General features: G+C 37.6%; 1 protein-coding gene across 1 annotated transcript in view; it reads right to left on the reverse strand.

Moving 5' to 3' along the window:
• The window catches only part of LOC117986174 (protogenin A-like), a 130,095-nt gene extending 108,363 nt beyond the window's left edge, over positions 1-21,732 (reverse strand). The window contains exon 1 of the mRNA XM_034973014.2: positions 21,597-21,732. Coding sequence (XP_034828905.1) covers positions 21,597-21,660 — 64 coding nt within the window. The 5' untranslated portion in view covers positions 21,661-21,732. The remainder of the gene's footprint in view (positions 1-21,596) is intronic.
• Between the last annotated feature and the right edge of the window lie 535 nt (positions 21,733-22,267).

The raw sequence follows: 22,267 nt of genomic DNA on the forward strand, positions 1-22,267 counted from the left end.
AATGAAATACATTTAAAAAAAACGGGCTGAGTTGAGAACCACCTCCTTTTTGGAAGTCAGTTTAAAAAAACCTTATGTACACAGTAGGTACATGGTCTTGTGATAATTAGTCAAGCCTGAGACTAAGAAAAAGGGACTTTAAGAATGGTAAGTACATTTGCTTTAACTTTCATAAATGTTAAAAATTTAGAAAAAAATACTTACTTACTAATCACTTGATCCAACAATAATAATATAGAAAGAAAGAAAATAAAATATGTTATCAAATAGTCAATAAGATATTTTTATTTTCAGATTTCTATTTTTGTTTTTATTTTCTGAGTATATTGCTTCGTAGGAATGGTTTAAAGTGTATGGATATAATAGCTAAACCGGTATAGGAGTGGACTGAAAACCGAAAGGTCGACGGTTCAAACCCCGCCCGTTGCACTATTGTCGTACCTACTCCTAGCACAAGCCTGACGCTTAGTTGGAGAGGAAAGGGGAATATTTGTCATTTAACATGGCATCGGCGTGAGGAAAATTTCCAATGTAGCTCTTCCGGCTTTTCTGTCCTCTGTGCATAGTATAAAAGAGCTTAGTTCTCAAATTCTCAAATCCAATTCATCATTGACCTATGCCACAGAGGCCCTAGAGAGTTGGAAGGTCAGATGTCCCAATGTCGACATCCCGAAGGAACGTACTACACAAAAACTTTGGGATTTGCCATTGGTTCAACTGACACATACGAATTTGGTTCAAAATCTTACAAGTGACAGAGATCGTGCTAGGCTTCTAGCATTATCCGAAAAGGAATCTGGGTATTGGCTGCATGCCTTGCCATCAAAAAATCTCGGCACACTTTTAGATAACGAAAGTTTTCGTGTGGCTCTAGGTCTCAGATTGGGAACACCACTGTGCCATCAGCACAGATGTCCGTGTGGAAAAGAGGTTGATAAATTTGCAATCCACGGACTCTCTTGCCAAAGGAGCTCTGGTAGGCTGTTTAGGCATGGCTCTCTTAACGATACAATTAAAAGAGCTCTTGCCACCATAAATATTCCTGCGCTCATTGAGCCGGCAGGGATTAGTCGGGATGATGGCAAGAGACCTGATGGATTGACGCTGGTTCCCTGGGAACGGGGACGGGCGCTAATGTGGGACGCAACTTGCGTTGAGACATTGGCCCCGTGTCATATCAGGAAGATAGCATCAATACCGGGAGCCGCAGCAGAAACAGCTGAAAACGGCAAGCGGCGCAAGTATGCCTCTCTTATAGAGAGTTACATTTTTGTGCCGTTTGCCGTGGAGACCCTGGGGCCATGGAGTCTTAGTGCTAAAAAAATTTTACGAGACATTTCACCGCGATTAATAGCCTCATCTGGTGACAGAAGGGCTGGCTCATTTTTTGCGCAACGGATCAGCCTGGCTGTCCAGCGCGGAAATGCAGCCAGTATTCTTGGCACCATTCCACGCGGTCATGATTTATATAGTAATTAGATAAGGCTAGCTTTGAGTTTTATTGTAATATTAAAAAAAAAAATTAACATGGCTAATATGCTTTATTTATTTAAAATAAAATAAAATTGCATCTTAAAATTGTCCAAAATGTAGCCCGTTTGTGACTGCGTTAGGTCCGCCCTTGTTTCACTGCCCTTGGTGCATTAGGTACTAGGTAGATATAGGTAGTTTTTTAAATCAATTTTGAAAAAAAGGGTCCCATACTTATCTAAATATATAAGAAACAGGTGACTGACTGACTGACTGACTGACGGAGTGACTGAATGATCTATCAACGCACAGTTCAAACTACTGGACGGATCGGGCTGAAATTTGGCATGCAGAATAGCTATTATGACGTAGGCATCCGCTAAGAAAGGATTTTTGAAAATTCAACCCATAGGGGGTAAAATAGGGGTTTGAAAGTGTAGTCGAGGCGAGCATAAACTAGTTTGATAATATAACTGACCAATCTAACTAAATATACCTATCTACCTAGACACGCTCTATATCTAAACTAGTAGAGTATTTTGTTAAACTGTGCTAGTAGCCAGTAGGGTAGGCGTGCATAGGGTTTAAAGCCAGGGTAAGCATTAGTTAGGTAAGCAAGCCAAAGGATAATGAGCATTGAGAAATTTCAACTGAGTTAACTATTTCTTGGGTAAGCAGCGCTTTTATGCCTCTATGAGTTGCACGCCACTGCTAGTAGGTAATAGGTACCGAACCTACAGAGTTACTGGGCAAGCTTCGGAAAATTGGACCGGGTAATTGGAAATATCTGGTAGTCTATTAAACATAAGTTATTAATGGATTTAAATTCCAAAATGTAAACAGGAAAATAATGGTAACTTCCCGAAGTTCAGCGAAACTGAAATTTATGTTCAATGATGTAGCCTTATGGAATGGTTGGTATCTGATTAGTTAGAATTGGTTACAATGGACTAAGAGCCAGCGCGTGCCAGAGCTTCGTTATTTTATAAAAGCTGAACGTTTCTCTGCGTATTGTCTCCAACACTGGGAGGAACGGTCAGCGACTATGAAGTTTGGATCATAGTAGCTTTGGGAGATAACAGGTAATATCCCAGCCAGACACCCATAAACTTAAAGAGCGTCTAGCAGGGGGTTGCCACGACACTATGGGTCTGGCAATGACGTGATTTCTAATACTATTCCGAAGAAAATACAAAAAAAAATACTTTATAATTATTTTGACGTAAGATTTTTTACACCTTTATTACCTGTTATCTCCCAACGCCACCATTATCCAAACTTCATAGTCACTGTTCGTTGCTCCCAGTGTTGAAGACAATACGCAGAGAAACATTCAGCTTTTATAAAATAACGAAGGTCTGGCACGCGCTGGCTCTCTATAAGCTTTGATCAACAAGTTGGAACTTTAATTGTTTCTTAGGAACCGATAACGGGAGTCTTTGATGATTGCTATTTGCTATTTACTAGAAGTAATTACAAGAAGCGACATTCCTAATCAAGTGATCACTATTTTTAGGGTTCCGTATCTCAAAAGGAAAAACGGAAACCTTATCACTTTTGTCTGTCTGTCTGTTTGTCAAGAAACCTACAGTCAAGTACTTCCCGTTGACAAAGAATCATGAAATTTGGCAGGTAGGTAGGTAGGTCTTATAGCAGACATTCGGGAAAAAAACTGTAAATTTGTGGTTACATCACACAAAAAAAAAATTAAATCGTGGTCATGAACTAATTATTAGTATTTTCAATTTTCGAAGTAAGATAACTATATCAAGTGGGGTATCATATAAAAGTACACTTGTACATTCTAAAACAGGTTTTTATTCATTTATATGCATAATAGTTTTTGATTTATCGTGCAGAATGTCGAAAAAATACGACAGTGGTACGGAACCTCTGTGCGCGAGTCTGACTCTCGCACTTGGCCGGTTTTTTGCCTCTATGACCTGCGCGTACATAGGGAGTTCCAATATTTTGGCAACTCACATGAATGGTAATGAATTCCAAATGGCGGCCGTGTCAAAAACACAATTTATCTTCGGACGACCTTTCCGCGCTTGAATACAGTATGATGAGTATCTTTTGTATGGAAGCAGCTATGTTTTATAAGCGAGGAGGTAGGAGGTAGGAGGAGGAGGTATATGACTTTTAGGGTTCTGTAATCTGTACCCGAAGGATGCCAACGGGACCATATTAATAAGCCTTCATTGTACGTCCGTCCGTCCGTTTCGTCTGGTCTGTCAGCGGGTGGTATCTCGTGAACCGTTAGAGTTGGTAGAGAGTTGAAATTTTCACAAAATATTGTGTAGTTCTATTACCGCTATAACAACAAAATAATAATAAAAAAGTAGGGACCTAGCTAATAATTAGGTACTTATGTCTTTTTGGGCGTAGCTTAGTTTATTTATAGTCTGTTTGGGTGCCTAGTTATTAATTATTTATAAGAGGCAGTAGGTATGTCTGGTTAATTGTCGGAAATATGGAATATTCTCAAATTAAAGCAAACTTGAAATAGGATACAAATTAAAAACAAGATGTGTGAGACCCGCGGTACGCGACCGCATCGCGCGACAAAATGTCGCGCGATTGTATGCAATGCACGTCGCTCGCTCACCAGCCTACTGATTCTAGCTCACTCAGTGTCATTCGAGCTCATTTGCCGTACTGCCACTGACATGACATGCCGAATGACACTGAGTGAGCTAGAATCAGTAGGCTGGTGAGCGAGCGACGTGCATTGCATACAATCGCGCGACATTTTGTCGCGCGATGCGGTCGCGTACCGCGGGTCTCACACATCTTGTTTTTAATTTGTATCCTATTTAAGTTTGCTTTAATTTGAGAATATTCCATATTTCCGACAATTAACCAGACATACCTACTGCCTCTTATAAATAATTAATAACTAGGCACCCAAACAGACTATAAATAAACTAAGCTACGCCCAAAAAGACCTAAGTACCTAATTATTAGTAATCATAAAAAAAAACCCGTGCTAACTTTAATAGCTACTTCATTTGAATGTAATTTTTTTGACATTATTTTTAGCTTACCTACCCAAATCTCATTCATGTTTACGTACCTCTACCTACTACCTATTCAATATGAACTTATAAAGTTTTATGGATTTTTTTCAGAACAATTATTTAGTTTAGTACCTTGATGATGCATGATTTTGCGAGACAAATGTAGCCTATGTCCATCCTTGGAATGCAAGCCATAATTATCTGTACCGGCGTTAAACGGATGGGCCATGAAAAGCTAGCACACAGACATACACAGACAGACTTACTTTAGCGATCGTAAAACTGTGATATTAGTATGGCTTATCTGCCTATCTAGAGGTACCCGCCTAGAGCAGTGTTTCCCAAACATTGTTCTGCCATGGCCCGGTAATTTTCGCCTATCTAGAGGTACCCGACTAGAGTATACCCGTCCGCGTGATATTTTATTTGATTTTTAGGGTTCCGTACCTCAAAAGGAAAAAGGAACCCTTATAGGGTCACTTCGTTGTCTATGTCTCTCTGTCCGTCTGTCGTGTCTATCAAGAAAACCTGTTAGGGTACTTCCCGTTGACCTAGAATCATGAAATTTGGCAGGTAGGCAGGTAGGTAGTTCTTATAGCTGCACAGATAAAGGAAAAAATCCGAAAACCGTGAATTTGTGGTTACATCACAAAAAAAATTAAATGTGTTCATGAATAAATAATAATTAGTATTTTCAATTTTCAAAGTATAAGTAAGTATATACCAAAAAATATTACTTTCTCTCTACGCATTTTCGATCGATTATAATCGATCAAAATTATTTCGATCGAAGATCGTAACATATTCTGTGTATGTGTTATACTCACTCACTCTATACCACGTTTTGAATGTTATATGTAATACCAAATAATATTATAAATGTGAAAGTGTGGATGTTTGTATGTTTGGATGTTTGTTACTCAATCAGGCAAAAACGGCTGAACGGATTTGGCTGAAATTTGGAATGGAGATAGATTATACTCTGGATTAACACATAGGCTAACACATTTTTATCCCGGAAAATCAAAGAGTTCCCGCGGGATTTTCAAAAATGTAAATCCACGCGGACGAAGTCGCGGGCATCAGCTAGTACCAAATGAGTAGGTATACCTTCTTTAGTCGCTGCTAATAATTAAATTCTCATACACATTGGAAATATTCAAATTACGAATTACCTGTACCTACCAGTTAGTTTAATTTTTTTATTCACTACAAAATACAATCAAGTGTTTGTAATCTTTAGAGTTTACCAACGCATGAGTTGGGTATATGAAATTGGCTAACAGCTGCGAATTTGTTAAAAAAATAACCGGCCAAGTGCGAGTCAGGCTCGCGCAACGAGAGTTCCGTACTACAGTCGTATTTTTTCGACATTTTGCACGATAACTCAAAAACTATGATGCATATAAATAAATAAAAATCTGTTTTAGGATGCAAAAGTAAAGCCCTTTCATATGATAAAGTTATCTTACTTCGAAAATTGACATTACTAATTATTTATTAGTTCATGATCACAATTTAAATTTTTTGTGTGATGTAACCACAAATTCACGGTTTCCAGATTTTTCCCCTAATGTCTGCTATAAGACCTACCTACCTGCCAAATTTTATGATTCTAGGTCAACGGAAAATACCCTGTAGGTTTCTTGACAGACCGACAGACAACAAAGTGATCCTACAAGGGTTCCGTTTTCCTCTTGAGGTACGGAACCCTAAAAACCTCTCAGACATTGAGGAAACGGCTGAAACTAGCTAGCTAATAAAAACACTCGCGGTTCCATCGAGTCTAGTTTGTGTGCCGAAAAAAATCGCATAAAAACTACTCTTGAATGATATAGCCTAGACAAAGACTAAAATAGACTAAGAGATGGATGGTTTGATATATTTTCTACAAGATACAGTACGGTAATATCCTATTTTTAACCGACTTCCTAACAGAAGGTGGTTCTCAACTCGGCCCGTTTTTTTTAATTCTTCACGCTTAGCGATATCATGGAGAGTCAGTCTTCACTAGCAATTATTAGTCAACTAGCGACCCGCCCCAGCTTCGGGTAGCTCATTACAGTTTTCGTAGGGATCGCTAATTAAAAAAAAATGTGTGAACATTTTCTTGAATTAATATTTTCAACTTTCAAAGTAAGATTACTATACCAAGTGGTATATCATATGAAAGGGCTTTACCTGCACTTATAAAATAGATTTTTATTTATTTTTATGCATAATAGTTTTTGAATTATCGTGGAAAATGTCGAAAAAGACCGGAGCCCTCGGTACGCGAGTCTGTCTCGCACTTGGGCGGTTTTTTCTTTAGTTTAGAGACACGATTGGGTATACCTTGTCTACATTTGTATGATGTACACTGTACATTGTTCACTGTAGAGTACAGTACTCAAAAGTCAAAACTCAAGAGTCTATGCGCTCAATCGTATCCGTCAGCCTACATGCGTCCACTCATCCACTGCTGGATATAGGCCTTTTCGTGAGCACGCCTCCATACATGGTCCTCACTCCTCAGCCTTCCTCATCCACCCACTTCCCGCCTTCTTCAGGTGATAGGTCATCGGTCTAACGGACTGGAGGTCGTCTTACTGCACTTACCACATGCTATTGCCAGACTTGCGCTTGACGTGGTATTAGGTTTTTTAAAATCCCGTGGGAACCCTTTGATTTTCCGGGATAAAAAGTAGCCTATGTCACTCACCAGGTAATATTATAATATATATATAAGGTATAATTTCTAAATTTCTGGTCTGGTCTGGTGGGAGGCTTCGGCCGTGGCTAGTTACCACCCTACCGGCAAAGCCGTGCCGCCAAGTGATTTAGCGTTCCGGTACGATGCCGTGTAGAAACCAAAGAGGTATGGGTTTAATAAAAACTGCCATACCCCTTCCAGGTTAGCCCACTATCATCTTAGACTGTATCATCACTTACCACCAGGTGAGATTGCAGTCAAGGGCTAACTTGTATCTGAATAATAAAAAAAAAAGGTCTTTATCTATACTTATGCAAAAAATCACGTCAATCCGTTGCACCGCTGCGACGTGATTGAAGGACAAACCATTTATTGGTTTCAACAAACAAACACACTTACGCATTTATAATAAGGGTACTGATATAACAAGAAAATCCTTATCATTATGATAAATGGAAGTTGTCACGATTCTTAGCTATGAGTAATAGGTACGAAACAGAAACAGAATTCACTAAGTATCATGCCTGCACAACACTAGTTTCAATGATACTAATTTATACTACTCATAGTAATTAACTAGCTTATGCCCGCGACTTCGTCCGCGTGGACCACACAAATTTTAAACCCCCATTTTACACCCTTAGGTTTGATCTTTAACTATGAGATTTTAACAAGAGCTTAATAAAATATGTCATACTGCTAATTGCAAAAATATTAACTACAAAACTTCTTTATAGACACTTCAAAACTGACAGAGTTTCATACAAACTTCAAACCCCTATTTTACCCCTTTTGGGGTTGAATTTTGAAAAATCCTTTCTTAGCGGACGCCTACATCATGACAGCCATCTGCATGCCAAATTTCAGCCCGATCCGTCCAGTAGTTTGAGCTGTGCGTTGATAGACCAGTCAGTCAGTCAGTCAGTCACCTTTTCGTTTTATATATTTAGATATCGTAAAAGTATCCATACCTATAAAATGGTTCTGTCTATCTGTCTGTAACCTTTTTATGGCGCATCTCTTGGAACCGATTTTGATGGGTACAGAACTAGTTTATATACGGGTGATAACGGACATAGGCTACATCAAGTGTTAGATATAATAAAACCTGCGACTTTGTTCGCGTGGATATATTGATCTATCTACGAGAGAACTTAAAAATCGCACGAGATTTCTTTAATTTTCCTGGATAAAAAGTAGCTTAGGCGTTAATTTAGGGTATAATCTATCTCTATTCTAATTTTCAGCCGAATCCATTTTGTAGTTTTGCATGAAAGAGTAACAAACACATGCTTTCGCCGTTATAATATTAATATGTTATATTACTATAATTCTACACCAAAAAAGCTTGTAATTTATTTCGTACACCCACAATATTAATCAATAGCTAGATCCTGTGACATAATTATATTAATATATGTTTTTGCGCTATAGATCATCCATTGAAAACATATGACTGTACACAAATGTATTTAAGAATAGTTTAATATAAATTAGCCCTGTCATCTGTGGGTTTAGCATTCATCTATTATTATCTGTCTATTAAAGCAGCTTCGGTTAATTTTATTCAGTTTTTAGTATTTTTAGTTTTTCAAAGCTTTGAAACAGGGCAATATCTAGATGGCAGAATCAGCCACAAGGCTGATAAATTAGTAGGTGCTTATTTTGAAAATTGTCTAATTTGAGCGAAAAACTATTATAATATGCTTATATTTATTTATTTAAACATCTTCATTGTTACAATTGTTACAAGGAATAAGAATACAGGATAAACAAAAAAAACAAGGGCTACGTATTAGAAAAAAAAGGTAAACACAATTATTTATGTGAATTTGCGTAGATTAATCTTATCTTATATATATATATATATATAAAAGGAAAAGGTGACTGACTGACTGACTGACTGAATGACTGACTGACTGACTGACTGACTGATCTATCAACGCACAGCTCAAACTACTGGACGGATCGGGCTGAAATTTGGCATGCAGATAGCTATTATGACGTAGGCATCCGCTAAGAAAGGATTTTTGAAAATTCAACTCCTAAGGGGGTGAAATAGGGTTTTGAAATTTTGAAGTCCACGCGGACGAAGTCGCGAGCATAAGCTAGTTTGCAATAATAATTAAGATAAGTACAATGTACCTACCTACATACTTATATTTTTCAAAATACAATCTGTGATATCAGCTACTTCTGGTTCTGAACTTGTCCCCTATTTTACCCTAAAATATTCAAAACTATTACCAATTAACTACTCACGATACAATAATCATATATGGAAATTGCTAGCAACTTTATTCCAATTTCCAATATAATATTATCTAGATATCGTCAATTTTGTATCAACTTTCGGCCAATAAACTTAGCAAAATGGGCAAACGGCACTCAGATCGGTGGATTGTGCAAAAATGCGCGTGAGCAGGGGCCCCTGACCTTGTGCCGCATAGCCCCCCCCCCCCCGCACTTCATGCCCCTCCTAGCGAAGTACACGCCACCCAACTAATGGGAAAAGGTCTTTATCCCTTTGCGATCGATCTCCATAATGGTGTAGAGATTTCAAATGAAATGTTTTTATCACAAGAACGAGTTTATCTTAAACTAGCGACTTAGGGTCGCACAGGTAGGTACATACTTAAAGTATCCACAGATTTTTAGTTTTGTGGTAGCTAGTATTAACCTTTAGAAATAAACTTACAGCGTTGCGATTTTCTTTAGATCTTTTTAAGAGAAATAACTCCACAACAAATTATGTTCATATAATACGTATTGTAATTAACTAGGTAGGTAAGTAGGTACATAATATTATTATGCATAGATAACTCTAAAGATTTAACGCATTATTCGCCAAGGCACACAAGGCACACATTGTGTACAACGGAATTAGCCACAATGTGGCTAATTCCGTTGTGACAATCTCTAAACTAAACTAAAATGGCACGTCTAAATATATTTCTATCCCTTTCATAGTGTTGTTTGCGGAAAAGGATAGCACTAGATTTAGACCTGCTAATTTAGTTTAGTTTAGAGATTGTGTACAAGAGAATCAGCCCCATTGTGCCATTAAAGCTATCAGGTGCCTTCCCCAGATGATATAATTTTTGTCATCATAATTAACATTAGTGTGATTACTTGTAAGTAGTACCTAAACTACCAAACCTATCTATGCCTTCTTACAAAATTAGTCTGATAAAATCTGACAAAATGTGTCTGAGATTAGCGCTCACGCACAGACCGACAAATGCGGTGGACTCTAGAGTTTTAATATTCATAATACTCGTACCTACCTTAAAAGCTTTTGTATAGTTTTAGTCATAAACGACAAATAGTTACACTAATAAATATAGGCTTGAAGGTAAAAGTTATTACGCCAGGTTTAACCTAACCTAACATACCTGTTCTTCAGACAGCTAAAGTTTATAGCTCAAGCAACTTTCTAATACAGGTATATAGTATGTACATGCTAGTGTTGCCACGTTCGTAATTCAGGCATAATTTTAAATGTCCCGCTGGGAAACGGAACAGAGCCTGTTCTGTGTTTCAACCTTTTTGTTGTGTCTTTTATTGACAAAAGGTGCAACCTATGTGCAATTGAGAAGTAGAAGAAAATCGTAGACACATGTGTTTTAACATTTTTCACATGATAAAAATATATCGTTCATTTTAGGACCATTCGCAACTGACATTTGCGATTTCAGCTTGAAATTAGCTAACCAGCTAGCTAGCTTATTTAGATTGGATAACCTAAAAGTATTGTTTTGTGAAGGTTTGAATTTAACACGTTAAGCCGTTAAAGAAATTTTCTACAAAACAAGTTGATGATAGCAATGTTCTTAACTTCAATTCTTCAAAAAACGGGATAATTTGAACAAATATGATATAGGTCATTATGATCTTCACAAATTGAAGTTTTTAATTACATGTATTTAATAGCTGTTAATGCTTTAGGAGTGTAAATATTTTTCTTCAAAGTTAAAGCATTTTCGCGATTTCTCACTTGTTTCGCCCTTAAGTATCCAACTAATCTGAGACTTTGAACTTGAAGTTAAACAGGCCGTCACGCATTTGTCGCTCTCAGTATCTCACACAGTCAAGCCAATCAAAATAATGTCGTCATCCACCAGCGATATGCCTGCCTACACGTTTGAATACAATCCTAGACTCAATGACTGATAGTTCTTAGATATTTGTTTTTATTCGATAACAAGTTTTAGGCATTCACGCAAATTCAATAGACTACCATAGAATAGATAATAATAGTGACGCTACGTTGTCGATCATTGCTAGGTATACTTTAGTTAACCTTAGCTATCCATCTATTCCATCCATTAGTTATTTATTATTCTGAAATTATTTTATTTTATTTAACGTGTCCCATAATTTATTACCAGACAATGTGGCTAATTTCATTGTACATCTCTAAACTAAACTAACATGACACGTCTAAATCTATTGCTATCCCTTTCATAATGTTGCTTGCGGTAAAGGATAGCACTAGATTTAGACCTGTTAATTTAGTTTAGTTTAGAGATTGTGTACAAGAGAATCGGCCCCATTGTTAAAAAAATCTTATTTGATAACCTGTGATTAATGGAAAGGGGTTACGTCTTATTAAAGAAGAATACGCAGAGAGTGATTTAATAAAGATAAAAATTATTTTTATTTTATTTATTTTTATTATTCATGTACCTACCAAAATTGTAGTTACAAAGTTATAATAAATTAAGTTACATTGGAAATGCTTATCTCTAAACAGAGATTTCTTCCAGCTTCCCATTCAAGGTTGTGAGTAAGGCGTATCAAGAAGTGGAATAGGTCTACGGTACTAGAATCTAATAAACTACACAAATATCTTATAATAAATACCCAAATCAACTTATATACAATAATAATACTTATAATAAATAATTATATACATAATATATGAAAAATATAAATACATATAATATATAAAATACTCTATAGTAATGATAGGTAATACTGCTCACACACGCACAATTATTGATTTCTTTTTTAAAAATGCAGCTTGCAAACTAACCAGTTTTTTTTCAAAGAAATCTTAAGCAACCAGGGGACGTACCTACTACCCGTTCATGCGGATCCACGAAATACAATTACTAGGCTATCACAGCTTCCTAGACACAAAGTCTGATGTTTCCTATGAATTGTACATGTTGGCCATGTGCCCGCACATTGTAATGAGAAAGTATCCTTGATTCCCAGTTTAGGAACTAAAGATAAATAGAAATAAGATAAATAGCTATTCATCATCGAATATATACCCAATATGTATATTAGACTTACTTATTTGTACAGTTGTTTAAATAACTAGTTATTGTAATATACCTATATCTTATACTAGCTTACCATCTCTGTTTCACTCGGGATACACTCTTTATTAATGCGGGTCAATTTTATGGAGAAAATCTATTTCAAAATTTCAACTTTTTAATCCTAGGTTGAAGAAGCCATAACGAAAAAAAATTGTGAGGATAGATTAATTATTATCTATTATTATACATCTGTATCCTATACACCGAGAAAAAATGGCGATAAAGCAACATATTGACAGTTAAGCGCTATAAAAATAAACTACATAGGTATGTTATTTAAGGAATACACAATTTTAGAAAAAATTACAGAAAATTAATTACTCTTTCCAATAAAAATAAAAATTAAGATATGAAATTGAATTTTTTTTCTATCAAAGAAATTATATTTTATTTCTATATTAAAATTTTAAGTATAAGAAGAAGAACAATCGTGTTTCTAATTCACGACGAATTTAGATTATAAATCCAAAAAGCACGTATCAAGATATCAAAGTCATTATATTTACAGTTATCAAACAAAGTTTGATAACTATGGATCATTATGTATCAACTAGCTTATGCTCGCGACTTCGTCCGCGTGGACTACACAAATTTCAAACCCCTATTTCACCCCCTTAGGGGTTGAATTTTCAAAAATCCTTTCTTAGCGGATGCCTACGTCATAATAGCTATCTGCATGCCGACTTTCAGCCCGATCCGTCCAGTAGTTTGAGCTGTGCGTTGATAGATCAGTCAGTCAGTCGGTCAGTCACCTTTTCCTTTTATATATTTAGAAGATTAAGTAGCTCAGTTTACTAGCTGATACCTAGTTTAGGTTATGTCAGCTACCTTGGTTCTCTTGCTGATTCCTTCATAACCAACCTTGAACCTATATCATCATCATGATCAACCCATTGCCAGCTCACTACTGAGCACGGGTCTCCTCTCAGAATGTCAGAGGTTTCGCCATACACGCTGGCCAAGTGCGGATTGGCAGACTTCACACACCTTTGAGAACACAGGCATGCAGGAATCCTATGTTTTCCTACACGTGAGATCGCAGTCAAGGGCTAACTTGTAATAGAATAAAAAATACAATTCATTAGGTAAATAATAATTAATGGTTCGGCCTTGATTATGGCCTGTAACTGCGCCGTTGTATATTTTTCACGAAACGCTAATAATAGCGGCCTCTTTAGGGCATTTACGAATGTCGCTACTGGCTGTACAATGAACTAGGTACAATGTTTTGTTATGTTTGTAGGTTTGTCGGTTCATTGCGCTCTCCTAATTTTTTTTTGATTCAGATACAAGTTAGCCCTTCACTGCAATCTCACCTGGTGGTAAGTGATGATGCAGTCTAAGATGGAAGCGAGCTAACCTGGTAGTGGTCCAACAGTTTGAGCTGCGCGTTGATAGATCAGTCAGTCAGTCAGCTTTTCCTTTAATATATAACTAGCGACCCGCCCCAGCTTCGCATGGGTGCAATGTAGATACTAATGTGGTTTCATTGAGGTGTCATTGCCTCGGAAACTCACAAATTAGAGGATTTTTTTCCGACCTAATTCACATTATTTCAATTTCTCTAGGGATCTCTAAGTTTTTGAGAATTAAACTATACCTATAAACCTTCTTCTTGAATCACTCTATCTGTTGGTGAAAACCGCATTAAAATCCGTTGCGTAGTTTAAAAGATCTACGCGTTCATACATACAGACAGCGGGATATTTTATACTATGTAGAGATTTGTAAATTGTAATGTAAAACAAATCATACAATACATTCCAATATTATTTACATAAATTCTTACAGTTTTTCAGTGGCACAGTATAAGTCCCGCAAATTGCTAATACGCGTGGCCGCCATTTTAGTGACGTCAGCACTAGACTGAAGTTTCGAGCTGATGGTATATTTTTACTTAAATATACGTCAAATGACGTCATTTCGATGTTAATGAGACATGGTTCCAGCGCAATAGCAATTTGCGGGACTTATATATTATCTAGTCGACTCCCATACGAAGGGTTCCTCCGTAGCATCGTACAAGAAATAGGTACCTACCTATTAAACATTTTTAATTTTCATGGCGGCCATTGTGAAGTCCTATAATTTGTTTTTATAGCGGCAATGGAAAATAGAAGTAAACCTAACACGTAAAATTTAACTCTTCATGCGCTATTTTAGCTGTCTTAAATTTCATGTTAAATGTACGATTTTTAATAATTATTAATTAATAATTGTGAATAATTTTATTTCATAGATGAATCGTACTTTTGACATGGCAGTTAATCCGTAGACTTAAAATGGCGCGTGAGGAGTCATTTTGTATGGACTATAACATATTCTGAAAAGATTTTAACTCTCTACCTATTAGGTACAGTTCACGAGATACTGCCAGATAGACGGACGGACTTTTCGTAATTTTAACTTTTTCGGGCGTAAGTATTTATTATCCAGTTAAATAAATCTGAAATACATAACCAGTGAACGGAATAACGACGAAGCAACAACGGTTTAAAAATGAAAACGGGTACCGTAATAATTACCATTTGTTCCATAATTGGATAAAAATTAATTAACGGCTCAGATTAGATTAATATGAGATTAATTATTTTAAAGGAATAAATACACGAAACAATCTTATGTATTTTGTACTAGGCTCTGCAGATGCCCGCGACTTCGTCCGTGTGGATTTCACCTTCATCCGGCACCTCTAATCTAACCTCAATAGCTCAACCGGTAAAGGGGTGGACTGAAAACCGAAAGGTCGACGGTTCAAACCCCGCCCGTTGCACTATTGTCGTACCTACTCCTAGCACAAGCCTGACGCTTAGTTGGAGAGGAAAGCGGAATATTAATCATTTAGGTAACATGGCTAAAAAAAAAAACTTTTCGTAGTGATGTGTTGCGGATGCCAATATTTTGATGCGAATTATCAGAAGTTCACATCCGCGGATGTAGATGCGGATGCGGATGTCTGATTCAATACGAATGTTCCGCATTTGCGGATGCGGATGCGAATATCCGTAACACCCCTGGTTTTAAGCAATTAAGTACTTGTCACTTGCATAAACGTTGAAGGAAAACATTGTGAGGAAACTTGCATGCCGGTGAGTTCTCCATAATGTTCTTCTTCAAAAGGGTGTGTGAAGTCAGCCAATCCGCACTTGGCCAGCTGGTAGACTCAAACCCTTCTCATTCTGAGAGGAGACCCGTGCTCAGTAGTGAGCCGACGACGATGATTATAAATATAAATTAGCTTCACAATACCTGACAGTCAATACGTAGGCAATAAAAAGTGAATAAAAATCTCAATTCACAGTTTGGGAACAGTGTTTGAGAATTATCGGACAATATTTTGTCATCAGCTACTTAAGTCCATTTTCGATATGATTGCGACAGATTGAGTTAAGAATTTGTCCTTTGCCAACATTGATCGCTCACGAAATAGTTATTGATGAGTTATTGACAATAAATGTTAATGGCGGACTATAAATGTAGTTTCAATGATACTATAAAAGATGGAAGTACCTAAAATGCCTACCTACCTAAGGTCACAAAGAGTTGTCATATTTTTTAAATTAGTAATTCGAAACTTGGGGAATAACCTAGGATTTTCAAAAACCTAAATCCACGCAGACGAAGTCGCGGGCATCATCTAGTCCATACTAATATTATAAATGCGAAAGTGTGTCTGTCTGTCTGCTAGCCTTTCACGGCCCATCCGTTTAACCGATTTTGTCAAAATTTGGTACAGGTATAGCTTGCATCCTGGGGAAGGACATAGGCTACTTTTTATCCTGGAAAATTAAAGAGTTCCCACGGGATTTTCAAAGACCTAAATCCACGCGGACGAAGTCGCGGGCATCATCTAGTCAGTACCCTTATTATAAATGCGAAAGTGTGTTTGTTTGTCGGTTTATTGGTTTGTTGGTTTATCCTTCAATCACGTCGCAACAGAGCAACGGATTGAAGTGATTTTTTGCATGGGTATATTTAAAGACCTGGAGAGTGACATGGGCTACTTTTTATCCCGTGAAATCAAAGAGTTCCCACGGGATATTTAAAAAACCTAAATACACGCGTACGAAGTCGCGGGCATCAGCTAGTCTAAATATATAAAAGGAAAAGGTGACTGACTGACTGACTGATCTATCAACGCACAGCTTAAACTACTGGACGGTACGGGCTGAAATTTGGCATGCAGATAGCTATTATGACGTAGGCATCCGCTAAGAAAGCATTTTTGAAAATTTGACCCCTAAGGGGGTGAAATAGGGGTTTGAAATTTGTGTAGTCTACGCGGACGAAGTCGCGAGCATAAGCTAGTCAATCAATCAATCAATACTTATAATAAAACTGTAACAGGTCAAATTCTGTACATTGAAGATATTTTGAAAATTTTTTTTCGAGGGCACTCTATAATCGATACTGAACCCAAAACTGTAATTTTTTTCATTTTTGTCTGTCTGTCTGTCTGTCTGTCTGTATCACGGCCGCGCATCACACTGAAACTACTGAATGGATTCCAATGAAACTTGGTACGATTTGAGTTCATACTATGAGGAAGAATATAGGATACTTTTTATCCCGAAATTCAGCATGGTTCCCGTAGGAGAGGGGATGAAAGTTAAAATGTATACTGAGTTGTAATTCATTAACGCGTAGTCCGATTTCATTCATTCTTTTTTTGTTAGAAAGGGGATATTTTAAAGATTGTTCCGTAAATATTTCAAGGTCATCGGTTTTTAACCGACTGTCAAAAAGGAGGTGGTTCGTTTTTCTACATCGATTTTTTCGAGGTTTCTGGACCGATTTGCAATTTTTTTTTAAATCAACAAAAAAAGTTTTCGTGGTGGTCAAATAAAAAATTCTGGATTCAACTCCTTAATCCTGATGCTGCATGGTTACTGCCCGCCTGAGTTATCAAGATTCAGGAAGTGTTCATAGTGAATTCAGATTGTAGGTACCAAGCAACGACTTTATTCTCAGATTTCAAGTCCCAACTCCTCAACCCTGATGATGTAGGGTACAGCACTCCTAAACTATAATGTTTCAGTAACTGCGGATGATGCAAAATTAATTTAGGTACCAAGCATAGGCTACATCATTGAACTTCGGATCCTAACTCCTCAATCCTGATGCTGCAAAGTACTTAAGTCCTAAATCGTGGGGATTTTAGAATTTCTGATAGTGAATTGATATTTTAGGTATCAAGCAACGGCTTCACGATGACACTCCCAGTCCGAAATACTCCACCCGAGCGAAGCCGGGGCGGGTCAGCTAGTATTTAATAAAGCACTGAAAATCCTATTAATTTAACCAAAAGTAGATAGGTGTACGTAGGTACTTTATTTACGTAGACATGAGACAAATTAGGTCTCATATTATGTCTAATTTAAGTAATTTACTTTCACATAATCGGATATTTGATTTCAGGAATAGCTTCGTAATAAATTCATGAAAATGTTCTTATTTTGGAGGAGTTATCGAATTAACTCGGTTACCTTGTGATTTACTGCCAATAAATTGTTATGCCTAGTTGTCTTCGGAGTTCTTTTTTAGGCTTCCGTACCTCAAAAGGAAAAACGGAACCCTTTATAAGTTTATAGGATCACTTTGTTGTCTGTCTGTCTGTCTGTCTGTCTGTCAAGAAACCTACAGGGTACTTCCCGTTGACCTAGAATCGTGAAATTTGGCAGGGAGGTAGATTTTATAGCTGACATTTGGGGAAAAATCTGAAAACCGTGAATTTTGGGCTTACATCACACAAAAAAAATTAAATTGTGGTCATGAACTAATAATTAGTATTTTCAATTTTCTAAGTAAGATAACTATATCAAGTGACGTATCATATTATGAAAGGTCTTCCCCTGTGCATTCTAAAACAGATTTTTATTTATTTTTATGTATCATAGTTTTTGAATTATCCTGCAAAATGGCGAAAAAATACGACTGTAGTTCGGAACCCACATAGCGCGAGCCTGACTCGCACTTGGCCGGTTTTTTGCAAATGCTTTGAGAGAAAGTTTTTAATCTCTAAATTTGGCGTGAACCTAATCTAGTCCAATCGAGACATTAGGCCACCCATCTAAAGCTACCTTTATCTACCTACTAATATTCTTCATACATAGAGAGCTGCTTTGATCCAAAGAGAGTAAGTAATGTTTCTTATGTTTAAAAAAATATAAAAAACCCGACTTCCAAAACCACTACGAAATAAAAAATAACTTTTGTTTCTTTCAACACGTGTAGGTAGCTACACGCTTTGATTTCTAGTTTCTTTTATGCTCGCCCGACTTCATACATACATACCTACATGTGTTGAAACTAGAAACAAAAGTTATGTTTTACTTTGTAGTGGTTTTGGAAGTCGGTTTTTAATTATTATTTTTTAATATTTTTAGTGTAAGTTGTCATTGCTTGGTACCTGAAATATCAATTCAGCAGCAAATCTTTGCATTGGGCTGTAAGCAAAGCTAGGATCTGTAAAAAAAACCGACGACGATTAAAACACTCGGAAATCGCCAGTGTGACACGGCCTTTATACAAAACGTTGTTCAATCTTATATTATTTATTTAAAGGTTTCGCATTTGCTCCACACTGTGTAAATACCATTGTGCGAAAACTAATGTACAGACCATTTACCTACTAACGGCTTTGTAATTCAATACGAGCATAACCACGCCATTGTTGAGGTCAATGAGAGGTTCCTTTTAGCTTCAGGTGTTTATTGAACAAGACCTAAAACGCCTGGTTCAATTAATAATAAGTATATTATGTATTTACAGTAGTAGTACTCAGGGTTAATATCCGGAACGAGAAAATTCGCAGAAGAACAAAAGTGACCGACATAGCTCAAAGGATCAGCGGGCTGAAGTGGCAATGGGCAGGTCATGTCTGTCGCGGAACCGACGGCCGATGGGGCAGACGTGTTCTGGAGTGGAGACCGCGTACCGGTAGTGTGGGACGACCTCCAGCCCACTGGACCGATGACCTGACGAAGGTGGTGGGGAGCGGATGGATGGAAGGCGGAGGATCGTGTTTGGTGGCGCGCTCTTGGAAAGGCCTATGTCCAGCAGTGGACGCAAACAGGCTGATAGATTGGATTGGATTAGATATTAGGTATTCTCTACATGATCAAATCAGAAATGAGGAGATCCGTAGGAGAACTAGAGTAACCGACATAGCTCAACGGGTTGCGAAGCTGAAGTGGCAATGGGCAGGGCACATAGTTCGTACAACCGTTGGGGTCCCAAGGTGCTGGAATGGCGACCTCGCACCGGAAGACGCAGTGTTAGAAGACCCCCCCACTAGGTGGACGGACTACATCAGACGAGTCGCAGAGAGCCGCTGGATTCAAGCGGCGCAAGACCGTGGCATGTGGAAGTCCCTACAAGAGACCTATGTCCAGCAGTGGACGTCTATCGGTTGATGATAATGATGATGATATTAAGTAGGTATATCAACTATATTCCAGCGGATCAGCCTGGCTGTCCAGCGCGGAAATGCAGCCAGTATTCTTGGCACCATTCCACGCGGTCATGATTTATATAGTAATTAGATAAGGCTAGCTTTAAGTTTTATTGTACTATATTCTAAAAGTAACATCTCTACGTAGTATAAAATGAAGTCGCTTCCCGCGTCTGTATGTATGTATGTATGTATGTATAAACGCGAGACCAATTCACCAATAGATAGAGTGATTCAAGAGGAAGGTTTATAGCTATTGTTTAATTCTTAAAAAATTAGAGATCCCTAGAGAAATTGAAATAATGTGAATTAGGTCGGAAAAAAATCCCCTCATTTGAGAGTTTCCGAGGCAATGACACCTCAATGACCCCACATTAGTATCTTTTCGGAGTTAGTGCGTTTTAATTAATTAAATATCACTTGCTTTAACGGTGAAGGAAAACATCGTGAGGAAACCTGCATGCCTGAGAGTTCTCCATAATGTTCTCAAAGGTGTGTGAAGTCTACCAATCCGCACATGGCCAGCGTGGTAGACTATGGCCAAAACCCCTCTCACTCTGAGAGGAGACCCGTGCTCTGTAGTGAGCCGGTAATGGGTTGATCATGATGATGATGAAGCAGCATGCGGCAGTCTATTTTACCATTCCATCAGCCTGTATATATATATACACCCAGAACTATAGTATTTTATTTAGTCAGCGTAGTATTACGAACAAGTTTAAAAACAAGTGGCCATATCCATCCGATACATTACAAGGACACAATTTATTGTTGTTATTTTTACGTTTCATTCTAATTTGGGTATACGATACACATAATCACATAACATAGACCTTGTACTCATTGGCTATGATTTATGATTTAATTATTTTAAATTTGACAGTTGTTGTAAAGTCTGTCAAATTTGACATCACAAAATGGGTCCCAATAGGGTCCCAATATACACACAAGCTATCATCATCTCAAGCCTCAACCCATCGCCGGCCCACCAACTGAACATAACTCTCTTCTCGGAATGAAGCAAGTGATGTATAGGTACCTAGTATAGTATTTTATTATACTAGAGTCAGCGTAGTATTCCAAACGAGTCTAAAAACAAGCGATCGTATCCGTCCGATACATTACAAGGACACACAATTCATGTTTTGATTGCGTTTCATTTTAATTTACACCGATAGACTTGTACTCATTGATTATGTATAGTTTTTGCCTTTGTTTTATTTTTGTGCTGCGTTATAACTACGTCTCATTCTGAATGAATAAGATTGTTTTTTTTTCTCTTAATTTTAAATGATTTTTTTGTTTCACTTAATTGTTGGATGCGTCGTCAAAAATAGGGAAGTGAAAATTAGTAACACGGTGAAAATAGTAGAGTGGGGTAGAAGCTCTTTCAGCGGATGTTTATCGATATTCGATAACCGCAATCGGTGGATCGGCTGCATCTTGATCTGTGTCGAAACTTACCCACTCGACGGGTCATAATTACGTATAGAGGCTTCGTAGGTTAGGCCGGTGTTTGACCTGGAGAGGCAAACAAGCGGCGCGCATGCGTCTTCTGCCGTAAACACTGCCCGATCCAGGGCTGACCACGTGGTACGCAACAACAATAAAGCACAGAAACTGACCGTCGACAGCCGCCGCGGTCACACCCAGCACCAAAACTCGCAGTAGTTGATATATGAGCGCCATAAAAACAGAATCATTTGCACACACACGTTTACACGCGGCGGGCTGCGGATACACGAGCGGCGCAGCCCGCTTCCTTCGGCGCACTGACGCGGCCGACGCGTAGGCACGGCCAAGCCACATCGATACAACGACAAGTTTCACTTACCGGTCCGAATTCCCATACGAGAGCGCTTTGCGATATTAATGGGGCTTAAACTTAACACATGGCAGCTATGATAATTGTTCCTCTATCAAACAACTGCTGAAAGTACCTTCGTATTATGTAACATCATTGATTGTTATTTATCTACTGTCTCTACCTATACCTAGTTTAACAGTTTGAAATAATTTCTCAAGAGCAAAACTCAAACTTGTAGAGATGATAATTTGAAATACTTAGGTATTTTGGGTAGGTAAGTAGGTACATTTTCCCCCAAACTTACATTACTTGCTTTATATTTCATTCTACATTACAATTAAATTTATTTCGTTATTTTCTTATACCTATACGTCTATAATTTTTTAATAAACAATATTAATTAAAGAGTCATAGGTTAATTAATTAAGTTTTCTCACCGTAACCATCTTTGGCCACCACTACCTATTTAAGAATCTAATTCGAAAGCTT

This window comes from Maniola hyperantus, chromosome 10, assembly GCF_902806685.2.
Source record: "Maniola hyperantus chromosome 10, iAphHyp1.2, whole genome shotgun sequence".
Classification (NCBI taxonomy): Eukaryota; Metazoa; Arthropoda; class Insecta; order Lepidoptera; family Nymphalidae; genus Maniola; species Maniola hyperantus.